The 12,686-nt window shown below is 40.5% G+C and overlaps 1 protein-coding gene across 1 annotated transcript in view; it reads left to right on the forward strand.

Annotated features, from left to right (window-relative positions):
• B4GALNT4 (beta-1,4-N-acetyl-galactosaminyltransferase 4) overlaps positions 1-8,638 on the forward strand; it is a 189,853-nt gene extending 181,215 nt beyond the window's left edge. Inside the window, exons 17-20 of the mRNA XM_015820061.1 lie at positions 912-984; positions 1,084-1,237; positions 5,014-5,140; positions 8,524-8,638. Coding sequence (XP_015675547.1) covers positions 912-984; positions 1,084-1,237; positions 5,014-5,140; positions 8,524-8,638 — 469 coding nt within the window. The remainder of the gene's footprint in view (positions 1-911; positions 985-1,083; positions 1,238-5,013; positions 5,141-8,523) is intronic.
• Positions 8,639-12,686: the final 4,048 nt, after the last annotated feature.

Genomic DNA, 12,686 nt, shown 5'->3' on the forward strand with positions numbered 1-12,686 from the left:
ACTGGAGAGTGAAGGTTTCGCATCTTGCTGAAATGGCAAAGATTTCGGCTTATTTGAAGGATCACTCAAATGAACAATTTTTATCAATATGGAGAAGATGGATTGTTTATATTCAAAATAAGCATAGAATGGTGGAATATAAGTTAGGTTTTTAGATAAAAAAATTCTTTTTTTATACATATATATATATTTCACCTACCTATGTAGAATAACACTTTGTGGAGTTAGGGATATTAATACAAGGTTACTTTTAGTTGAATAGTATCCTGGGATTAGGTTTGGGAAGTCCGGGTGGGGGGTGGGGGGGGTTTTCAATTGTGATGTATTTGTGATGTGTTTTTTTTTATGTTGAAAACAATAAAAAAAATTTTGAAAAAAAAAAAAAAGAGCCTGTGGATATGAACACAGAAGCAATTCCACTGAATTAAATAGAATTTATGCCCTGTTAAGCATGCCTCCTGAATTAATCTATGAAAGCTCATCCGAATCCATAGGGCTGCAAGTTAAAGAACAGTTCCTAATTATTCATTTCTTTTTAAGTCTCTTGGCTTCAATTATCATTCTGGAAAAAAGACAATGAACAAGAAAATGTCGATGATGAACTTTCCCTCTAAAAACAACCAAAGAGTTCACTGATTAAAAAAGTTACGGGTGAACTTTGGGTAATATATGAATGTATTTACCTTTGGTTGAAAAGTTAAAGAGCTAAGAGTTAAAATGCTCGACTTTCTTGCCTGTCGTCTTCTTGACTGTCATGTACTCTTCTCCGCCTAGAATAATCACTTCTTGATTTATAGCCTCTTCCCTGATACTGTGAAACCTTTGGCATTTAGAGCCATTTTGCTGAACAGACTGTGCTTTCTGCTGGCTTCTCTACCACTGTGCCTTTATCTCCTGCCATTCCTTTACAGGTACCAATATTTGAAACGTACAGGGAACTTTGAGCGCTCTGCAGGATTACAGGCTGGGGTGGATGCCATAGAGGTGAGACCCAAGGAGAAGTAGGAGGGCCTTCCTGGAGGTGTTGAATGTCTACTTTGTCCCCCACTCATGGCCTGCCTGTAATGCTCTTTCACCCCTCAGGATGGCAGCAGTATTGTATTCCTTTGTGACCTGCACATTCACTTTCCCCTCAATATTCTGGACAGCATCCGGAAACACTGTGTGGAGGGAAAGCTGGCCTATGCACCCATTGTCATGAGACTGGGCTGTGGGAGCTCTCCACGAGAACCCAACGGTAAGGTGCTGCTGTTGCTGGGAAACTATTGCCTGTGAACTGGTGTAGCATTTTCAGGCAGAGAACTAGGAATCTTGGCTAGCACATTCCTTCAAGAGGCCTTCCCTAAGTGGATTTGACATAAGAAGCACTAAATGATAACACTGCCAAGTGTGGCTGCTCATTGAAAGCCGTCAGCATATGTGTGGCTGTTTTAGTGGAAAGGGATGAGAGGAAGTATGCTCTTTTTTAAAATATGTACCATACTGTTGCTATTAATTACTTATTATTGTATAAATGGTGCCATATGCTTAGTCTCTAAAGTCTTCAGGATCATCTGAGCTTTGTGCAGTAGACATTCCTTTCTGCCCAACATTCATCTCCTAAAATCTGTTTCACAGTTGTAACTATTGTTGGAAATATGGAGTAGATGGCTTCTTCTCCAGAGGCACTGTCTTTGCAGAGAAGACAACATGGGAAAGATTTAGACCAGAGGCAAAAATCCTGTGCCAGATGTTGCTAAATTCCTATTCCCAACACCCCTCCCTTTTGATCACTCAGACTAGGACTGCTGGGACTTGTAGTTCAGCAAACTTGGAAGGTTACAAATTCCCTGTCTCTGATATAGTTTGAGTACAGCTATCGTTAAACCTATTTCTTCCCTCACATAATAATAATAATAATAATAATAATAATAATAATAATAATAATAATAATAATAGTAGTAGTAGTAGTAATAATAATAGTAATAATAATAGTAATAATAATGTTGGAAGGGATCTTGGAGGAAGTTTCTCCTTAGTTCTAGGTTGCTTCTCTCTTTGGTTAGTTTCCATCTGTTGCTTCTTGTCCTGCCTTCAGGTGCTTTGGAGAATAGTTTGATTCCCTCTTCTTTGTGGCAGCCCCTGAGATATTGGAACACTGCTAACATGTCCCCCCCCTCGTCCTTCTCTTCATTAAACTAGACATACCCAATTCCAAAAACCATTCTTTATATGTTTTAGCCTCCAGTCTCTTAATCATCTTTGTTGCTCTTTTCTGTACTCTTTCTAGAGTCTCAACATCTTTTTTACATCGTGGTGACCAAAACTGGATGCAGTATTCCAAGTGTGGCCTTACCAAGGCATTGTAAGGTGGTATTAACACTTTACGTGATCTTGATTCTATCCCTCTGTTAATGCAGTCTAGCACTGTGTTGGCTTTTTTGGCAGCTGCAGCACACTGCTGGCTCATATTTAAGTGATTGTCCACTAGGACTCCAAGATCCCTCTCACAGTTGCTACTATTGAGCAAGGTACCCCCTATACTATACCTGTGCATTTGGTTTTTCTTGCCTAAATGTAGAATCTTACTTCCTATATTATTTTCCATAATGGATCAGAAGTGGAATTTCCCTGATAGACAAGCAGCCAGGGGAAAGAAGTCTTGTATGACATTTTAACATAGATAATTCATCTCTAGCCGGCAAAAGTAAAATAGATAAAATAGGTCTTGGTGACAAATATACCATCCTATCTCCTAATATTTTCGATATGGACACTGTCAACAGGGGGATGGGTCAAACTTTCCCCCAAACAGAGAATGGGAAAGTTTTCCTTTTCCTTTGCAAAGAATGGCTTGCAAGCCTCTTTCAGGTTCATTCTAATAGGAAATAATAGAGACATACTGTACTTTGGGTATATAAATAACATGAATACATTATATTTAATGACATTTTATCCTTAGAGAAGGTCAACATTGTATTTTAAATAAAATTAGATTGTGCTATTTTTACAGCAATTGATAAGTTGACTAAAATATTTACATATGCTATACCCAATTGCTCAGAGCTGTTTACTACTTAATCGTAAAAACTAATCATAAAAACCCAAAACAAATGTTCACCAGCAGAATGAAATAAATGTCCATCCCAAAAAGAGAATAAATAAAGGTAGGCTGCAATTACTCGTTTTGCATACTTTAGCTCTGCTTCTTCTGGGTGTGGAAAAAGAGACAAGGGCATCTATGAAACCATTTTTGAGTCCAGCCCATACCGAGTGCAGGCATCCAAATGAGAGCATCACAGAGAGATGTCTATCCAGCCACTGCTTGAACACAGTCAATTATTTTCCATCGTGGAAGGAAGATCACCACCTCTTTGGATAACTGACTTCTGTGCTTATTGTTAGGAAGGCTTCTTTCTAGCATTCAATCAGAATCTGCCTCGTGGTGACTTAAATGCATTATTTAATGCCCTGCACTCTGGATTGAGTGAGCCAGTCACTCTCTCTAAGTCCTAGGAAGATGACAACAGCCAACTATTTCTGAACAATTGTTCCAAGAAAACTTCATGGACTTGTCCAGGTAGCTGCCAAGAGTCAAGAATAACATGAAAGTGCAAAAGAAAAAAAAAATGTAGGAGCTGCATCAGTTGCTAGTAGACTTTTGGATACAATTTCAAGGCTTTGGTTTTGTTAAAATCTTTTGTGACTTAGATCCTCAGTAACTTTGGGACCATCTGACTGAGGTAGAGTTTACTTTTCCACTTTCTACAAGGCAGGAGGACAGGCTGAGAACCTCTTCCTCATGTGGAGGAGACTGGCCTCCCTGATGGCAGCCCCTCACTTTTGAACAGTTAACTCCTCCCTTGTTATCTTTGGAAAGCAATCAAGACAATGTTTTTCCAATAGACTTTGGATAAAATGATGCAGTTGAGTTGAACCCAGCTGACCCAGAAAGGAAATATTTTATAGTCTAACTTTATAATGGGTTTTATTGTTTGCTATGTGTTTGTTTGGTGGATGTCTATAGTTTTTATCTCATTGGGAGCCAACTAGAGCAGTGGTGGCGAACCTATGGCACGCATGCCAGAGGTGGCACTTGGAGCCCTCTTTGTGGGCACACGTGCTGTCGCCCCAGCCCCGCAACCCTCTCCTCACCAGCAGCCCCCCCGGAGGAGAGTCACCCCTGAGTGCAGCCCACGTGGAGCAGCGTAGCCAAGCACATGGAGCTGGGCAGCGGGGACAAGACTCTGCCCTTGCACTCCATTGTGCACATTGTGCAGGGTGCTGGTGGAGGGCATGGCCGCCATGCGCTGCTGGGCTGCCTGGGCAATCTGCGGCGGGTTGTGGAGGTGGGCGGAGTGGGATGCAGCAGGCTGGGGGCGGGGTGGAGTGGGCGGGACAGGCTGGGCAGGGCAGTTTTAGGCACTCGTTCTCTAAAAGGTTCGCCACCACTGAACTAGAGTATTAGGAATGGGAGATACATGAAGTATTGTATAAACAAACAAAACATCCCGGAAGAATGCAGTAGGAAAGCCACTTTATACTGTATGAGGAAGACTACATGATTGTATCCAACTTGAGGGTGTTTATCTTCTTTCTGTTCCCATAACTGTTCCTCATAGGTCCTCATGTTATAGCAGGCAATTATATATATGGTGTATAGACCCATTAGAAAATTATTTTGAATAAGGAAGTACATGCATCTTCTTCCAGAATTTTGTTTATTAATAAGAGAGTGACAACATTCATTATGGAGCCCAATTCTGTAGGTTTACTAGTTGGAACCAATTTGATCTGAGCAAAGGTACCATTTCAAGGGACATGCTGGGCACTTGTAAAGCTGGCATAACCATTCCCTACCCTAAATTGGTTTACATAAAGGTTACCTCCTCATTTCTTTTGTATCTACATGAGATAATCTTGTTGCTACCACTCAGGGACATATTTCTATGATCTAAACAGGACCGTTCAAACTTTTGATGCTTTCCGTATCAAATCTGAAGAAAAAAAAATCTTGCCTTGTCTTTTTCTCAGGCTACTGGGAAGTAAATGGCTTTGGCCTCTTTGGGATCTATAAGTCTGACTTTGATCGTATTGGAGGGATGAACACAGAAGAGTTTCGGGACCGCTGGGGCGGGGAAGACTGGGAGCTGTTGGACAGGTGAGGCTACTCTCCATATCTCTTCCAGCCCATGTTAGAATTCTTCTGGTCACTGAAAAAAGGAGACTATTTTGCCTGAATAAATAGCTGGGATTATTAGACAGAGTGGTCTCTGTTGATGACTGTGTACATCATTGCTTTTACCTGCAGGATCATTAAATTATTTGCAGGTAATGCTTTCCACTTCTACCATCCTAAGGTCACAGTGAGCTACAATTTTGAACAGGCAAGGGCAAATTGAAATACATCCCTTCCCTCCCCATCACAACCCATCCTCTCTCCCAGCAAGCCGATGCTGTCTGCTTTTATTATCTGTGGGCTGGAAGTTGTGAAACTGACTTTAAAAAGACCTGGGCTTGCAAGCAAAATCTAAAATGTGTTTGAAGTCTGTGTAAAAATGCCTTTAGGCTAATAGCCTATTTGAAGATTTCCTTTTCAAGTGACATAGACACCAATTTTCCCTCTCACAGAGAACTAGACTGCAACACCCTCCCGTGATTATTTTTAACCCTTGCTTAATAAAGGGAAATCCAGTCTTCCCAGGTTTTTCCAAGAATGCTTTTAAACTTATTTTTTACTTCCAGATGGTCATCAACCTACAGACATAATTGAGACTGCAGATTTGGTCACATCATTGTGGTCATAAGAAATTGGACTCAATTTTACGATAGTTTTTATGACTATCATTAAATGAATCACTATGATCATGAAGCAAATCCAGCTTCCCCAATGGGCATTTTTTGCTGGAAACTGACAAAATTGTGACTGCAGGATTCTACAACCAGTCATAAATGAGACCCAGTCTGTGATCATATGACTGCGAGTATAAGGTCATAAGTGCGAGTATAAGATCACAAGCCATTTTGCCAAGGCCATTGTAACTTTGAACCATCATTAAATGAATAGTCATAAGTTGAGGACTACCTTTGTTTTCTCTTGGGCTTGGGATAGTGTACATTTTCCTTTCATTGCTTCAGCCAAAGAAGCAAGTATTTATCTTTTTTTATCATTTTATTAATTTGCTACTAGTCAGCAGAGCAATCCAGGACAATACAGATAAGTCCTTGACTTTACAACCAGTTGCTTACCAACTGTCTGAAGTTACAACAGACCTTGAGCTTGTTACAACCCGTATTCAAAGTTCTGATTATCAGAGGACCTGTCATGTGACTTAACTCCAGGAGCTCAGCAACGTGGGCACATTTACAATCATTTGCAGCATCTTGCAGTCATAAGATCACAATTTTGCCATTCATTCATTCATTCATTCATTCATTCATTCATTCATATATAGACTGAAAAAGAAGAAGAGAATCCTTTCAGGACTTATACATATAACTATATTCCTTATGGCTAAGCTCAACGTAGAAGCAGGATGGGGAAGATAAAGGTATTATTGTGTCATAATAACTACCGTAGTTTGAATTTTGGCACATTCTGGGATCCTTCTACAAGATCTATTACACCAATAAGGACCAGCACTTTTCCCCCCCAGAAAACTAGCACATGGTTTTATTTTTATCCAGTCTTTCAATCAAGTACACAAGATACCATACATAGCACACTTTCTCTTGGTTTCCCCCTCAGCTATACAAGCTCTAGAGCAGGGGTTCCAAGCTTGGCAACTTTAATAAGACTGCAACTCCCAGAATCCCCCAGCATGGCTTATTTTTGCTGTCTGTGCCCAAAGCAATTCATACATATAGTACTGCATTTCTCCAACCGCATAATTCTTTCCCACAGTAAGGTTACTGTTTCCTTTAGTGTATTCTCAATAAATCAAAGGCAATCTCCCATTCTGAAAATAAATTATTGGGCCAGAGGGTGGGGGAACCTAGTCCCTTTGAAGTAAAGGCAGTACATATTCACAATATAAACAATGTGTAAGTCAGATGCTCAACTAACCACAGACTCCTGCATGTCCCTAGGTAGATCAAACAGTCTTGTTTTGCCCGCTGGAAATGGTTTGAATTGCGACTTTGTCAAATCTTGAGAAAAGGAGTTCCAGAATCCCAGAATAACCAATGAGGGCACCGCCCAAAATGTTATGCAGGGCAACAGGTTTGCTCACATTGACTATGCATGTTTGGTTGGAAATTAATCCCATAGAATTTAATAACACTTTCTTCTGAGTAAAATTGCAGAAGATTATAGCCATAGCTGTTTGATTTGATGTACCCATCATTTATGTTTATTTCTAAATATAATCCTGTCCTTGGTGAGGTCTCCTTAAAGTATGAAGTACGGTAGTCTTGATGAATTGCCTGTTGAAAGGGACAGTGTACAATAAGAACGGGAAAAACAGTAGGTATAACATTTTAACTTCTATGCAGCTAGATGTATCAACACACCAATACACATCAACACATTTGTAATTTATTTAATAATTGAAAAGCCCTGGTTTGGAATCACATACTGTGGGAAATACCTATATGTAAGGCCACATACAGGATCTTGCTGGGCAAATTTAATATATGGGCCCATTGACATTGGAAGAGGCACTATTTCAAATATTTAGATTCTAAACCAATTAGGGCTTAATAGACAAATGTCATCACGCCAAGCCCCAAGGCAAGATAGGAAGCAAGTAAATGTAACCAAGTTTAACCAATAAGGCTCAGTCAGACACAGGCGGTAATAGTTTAAGGCCTGAGGTCCCACAGTCCAATTTAATCTCCCTAGGGCTACTATATTTGAAGTGACAAATGTCTGGATGATCACTAGATGGCAACTACAGGAAGTCCTCGACTTACAACAGTTCATTTAGTGGCTGTTCAAAGTTACAATATCACTGAAAAAAGTGACTTATGAGCGTTTTCACTGAAAAAAGTGATTTATGACTGTAGCAGCATCCCCATGGTCATGTGATCAAAATTCGGCCACTTGGCAGCTGATTCATATTTATGGCGGTTGCAGTGTCCCAGGGTCATGTGATCATCTGTTGCAATCTTCTGACAAGCAAAAAGTCAAGGGGGAGAAGCCAGATTTATTTAACAACCATGTTAGCAATTTAACAACTGCAGTGATCCACTTAATAACTGTCAAGAAACGTCGTAAAATGGGGCAAAATTCAATTTAAAACTGTCTCGTTTAGCAATAGAAATTTTGAGCTCTATTGTGGTCATAAGTCGAGGACTACCTGAAGGTAGTCATGTATATATTTTTTTTCAGCCCAGGTATTCTAGCACTGGCTGTTCCTGTGCCAGATGCAGCTTTTGAACTAGCTCCATGTCGTATCAGCTAATCCATATATATGAAGTTACTCCTGTTATGCATGAAAGAGTTCTGTAGCAGAGGTTTACTTGGAAAAGCTAACTCACGATCTTTCTGTCTCCTCTTTCTCTTTTCCCTTCCTTTGCCTGATTTATTCCCATTGTTTCTAGGGTGCTTCAAAGTGGGTTAGAGGTAGAACGTTTGCGACTCAGGAACTTTTACCATTACTACCATTCCAAACGTGGCATGTGGAATTCACACAGCAAGAAGACACCCAAAGACTAAGCACCAGTTCTGCCATCAGCTGGACCCCCTACTCCTGGTCTTCTTTAAGCAGGAACAAGGAAGCAGCAGCCACAGCATGACCCAGCACAGTTTTTCTACTGCTACAGGTAGCCTTCTGGATGCAGCATCTGTCAGAGGCCAGACCAAGAGCACTTGGAGTGGAGGTTTTCTACAAAACTACTATTTAAAGCAAACCATGTTTATTTTGGGATTTTTTGTGACTTTTCTTAAAGGATCTAATTTCTTAGTAAGCAATTACATTTATTAACTCGGTAGTGCTGAAAGGCAAAGAGTACTGCTAATAGGAGAGTGAGGTGAGCTCGCCAGTATTACTGCCAACCAGGAATGAGCTGGTGCAGCTTCTCAAAGCTCGTGTGTAACTGCCAGGAAAAGTTTATGACTGTATTTGCCCTACTTTAACTCCTAAAGTGAGCAGGGAAGGGGAGAGTCTTCAATGTGTCACAAATGGTTTCTCCTTGGTGTGTTTACGCCACTGCCAGTGGGAGAAGCTGAAGAGACTTGAAAATATTTCAAAGGGGCATGAAAAGACTTGTATCGGGCGAGAGGTGCTCCAGTCTCTTCAATACAAATTTGGAATTTTTTTTCCCCCTACTAGCTCTGCTGCTTTTGTTGCTCCCGTCCCACAGTTATATTGTGCCTCTGGTAGGAATTACTTCAAAACTCCGCTTATAATAGAATTATAAATAACCATCTCCAATCCCTGGGAGAAGGTAGAGCAAACGCATTCCCCTGAAAAATTAGCTTTATAAGGGGGAGGGGATAGCCAGGAAAAAGCTCATTAGAACTTTCAGGCTCCAGCATTTTGGGGTGTGATTACCTCATCAAAGGGATGGGAAGTATTTTAGGCTTTCTGTTCTCCAACATATTTGTGTCCTCTGAAATTGAATCTGCACTTTTTGTCCACTGGGAGAGACACAGTCTCCCAACAAGAGGATATTTTCCAGGTAGAAAGACAGAGAGGATATAGAATTGGCAAAGGAACAGAAAGCAGAAAGTGCAGCTGACTCTCTCTTCTTCCACAACATAGTTGCTTCTGAACATCCCCACTCACTTTTCTTCATCTGTTGCTTGATACAAAGCAAGACCGGCTGCCTACAAACGTGAGAGACAAAATACGTTTGGTATAATTGTCAGCAAAGAAGCAAACGTTACATAGAAATAGAAATTCTGGGAACAAAGGAATTCTGGATTGTGATGAGTTTACAGTAGGAGTCAACATCACCCATACTTCGTACTCTGTGCCATGTTAACGGAGAACGCAACATAATAATAATAATAAAACCTCACAGCCTTTTATTTGGGAGGGACAGACCCTAAGAATGTAGACTAGTGGCTGAAGGGATTGACTTGGCAGGAAGGGGCTGACCATGTTTCCCCTCCCCCTCAGTTACTGTTTTTGGAGCAACCTTCTCTCTTTATGTACTATGAATCAAATATAGAGAGTGAATGAGGTTGCTATGGTGAAAGTGTCAAAACAGGAGTGGAGAGAAGGGCAAAACAATATTTCCAAGCTAATTTCTGTGAAATTATGAGGTAGAAAGCTGTTTTCAGAAAGTTATGTCTGATTTTTTTTAATGGATATTGTTATTAAAAAAAAAATAAAGTAAATGTGTCCTGGTTCTGATTTTCTCGAGTTTCTGTTTTGTAAATTCATTTGAAGTCGTGGTACTAGCAGGGTGGGAATTTTTTCTTCCTGCAGAGGCCCAGACAAGGCCTGCAGTGTTGATAGGAAACGCTTGGCAGGCTCAGCTGTTGCTTCATCCAGATCACCAAAAGTCTTTCCCCCTCCCCTCTCTGCCAGGTGCTGTGGCACCCAACCAGCTGCAGTCCTGTTTTCACAGAGTAGGGAATTAGTCTCATTAGCTCTTTCATAACATACTTAACTGGCTCAGGTGAGCATATCATGCCTACAGCTAAACTCAGTCAGTCCTGGGATTAATTTTTGCCCCATAGAGGTGCAACAGTTGGGGCTAAAATCCATCCTCCAGGTCAGCCTATCATGCAAAGGTCTATGGTGATTCCCAGTCATCCAGGTCATGGTTGTCCCAAAGGTGCTTTTTCAAAAGACAACTGGACTTTTTTTTTGTTTTCCTCGAAGATATTTCGCTTCTCATCCAGTCAGAACTGAACTCTAAAGAAGCTTCTTGGATGAGAAGCGCAAAGTCTTCAAGGAAAAACAACAGATATTTCGCTTGTCATCCAGTCAGAACTGAACTCTAAAGAAGCTTCTTGGATGAGAAGTGAAAAGTCTTCAAGGAAAAACAACAAAAATTCAGTTGCCTTTTGAAAAAGCACCTTCGGGACTATCATGCGAACAAACTCAAGAGGGCTGATCTAAGCCTTCTTTCTCCTGCCAGAACAGAGACAAAACCCTGGAATGACCCCATTCCAAATATATCTCCATTTTATTCTTATTCTCTAGGCAGGTTGAGTGAAGCATTCGTGGAAATAAACGCACAAAAGGAAAAGAGGGGCTGACTGCTCTTCACATGACTGGAACATCTGGAATGATGTGTTGTCAATGGCAGGGGAAAAGTTTCCTTGAGGGAGCAACTGACTCAGAAATGTTTTGCATATAAAGCCACTCATTAGAGCAGTTTACACCCAAGAAAATATGCATGAAATATATTTTCACCTGAAGCTATAAACAGAGAATGGAGTATCACACACAAAAGTGTGATAAAATACCATTTGGTATATATTAGGTAGAATATTCGGATTAAAACCCAGTTGATGAAACCTCAATCAGGGGAAGGTAGATTTATTGAATAACCTGAATAATTGAATAATTTTTTTTTTTTTTCAAAATTTTTTTTTATTGTTTTCAACATAAGAAAAAAAAAACACATCACAAATACATCACAATTGAAACCCCCCCCCACCCCCCACCCGGACTTCCCAAACCTAATCCCAGGATACTATTCAGCTAAAAGTAACCTTGTATTAATATCCCTAACTCCACAAAGTAATAATTGAATAATTTTGACAGCAGAAAACAAGCCAACCATTTCCATTCTTCCCCAGCTATTCTCAGCCAGGGTGGGGCTATGGTTTTTGTTTTGTTTTTTTAAAAATACAAGTACGCCTCGACTTATAGCAGTTCGATTTGTTCGAAGTTACAATGGCACTGAAAAAAGTGAGTTATGACCATTTTTCACACTTACGACCGTTGCATCATCCCCGTGGTCATGTGATTTACATTCAGATGCTTGAAAACTGGTTCATATTTATGACTGTGGCAGTGTGATCTCTTTTTGCAACCTTCTGACAAGCAATGTCAATGGAGAAGCCAGATTCACTTAACAATCGGGTTACTGACTTAACTGCAGTGGTTCACTTAACAACTGTGGCCAGAAAAGTGTAATGGGGCAAAATTCACTTAACAACTTTCTCACTTCGCCACATAAATTTTGGGCTCAGTTGCGGTCGTAAATTGAGGACTACCTGTGTTTGGGTGAATGGGACTCTGCTTGGCCCCACCCACAGGCCTGTAGGTGGATTTGCATTATTTGCAAGAACTTTGGAATAAAGAACTGGACTGCCTCGCATTTACTAATCAGTGTGAAGGCTCTTAGAGAATATTTGGCATGGTTTTTAAATCTTAGGTGAGGTTAATTTATGGCCATGTGCAAATGTTCAGGTTTATTAGAAACCATCGAGCATGTGTAAAAGCATGTATTTGGATCCATAGTGGCAAGAATGCTTCAGATCCGATGCAAGCATTCGTTTTAGACCTACTGCTTCCCCTTAAAAAAGCTGTATCTTTTCTTGGTCTTGTGTATGCGACCCATGGAGGCTGAGGCATAATGCTTATCTAAGTTAAGAAGGCAGTTGCTGCATCTTTAAATCTGTTTAATAAGTCCACACAGCTACTTTGAGAATCCTGGAATATTTACTGCTGCTTTAAGGAATATTCAACAGGTACAGAGAGGGTGCCCGCACTGGATCTGAAATACCTCTGTCTGCTTTGCATTTGAGTACTGCACCCCTCCAGTTGGCTGACAACCACTTTGTGCTGGAAGTACAA

The sequence above is a fragment of the Protobothrops mucrosquamatus genome, unplaced genomic scaffold, assembly GCF_001527695.2.
Source record: "Protobothrops mucrosquamatus isolate PMUCROS unplaced genomic scaffold, P.Mucros_1.0 scaffold1049, whole genome shotgun sequence".
NCBI classification, from domain to species: Eukaryota; Metazoa; Chordata; class Lepidosauria; order Squamata; family Viperidae; genus Protobothrops; species Protobothrops mucrosquamatus.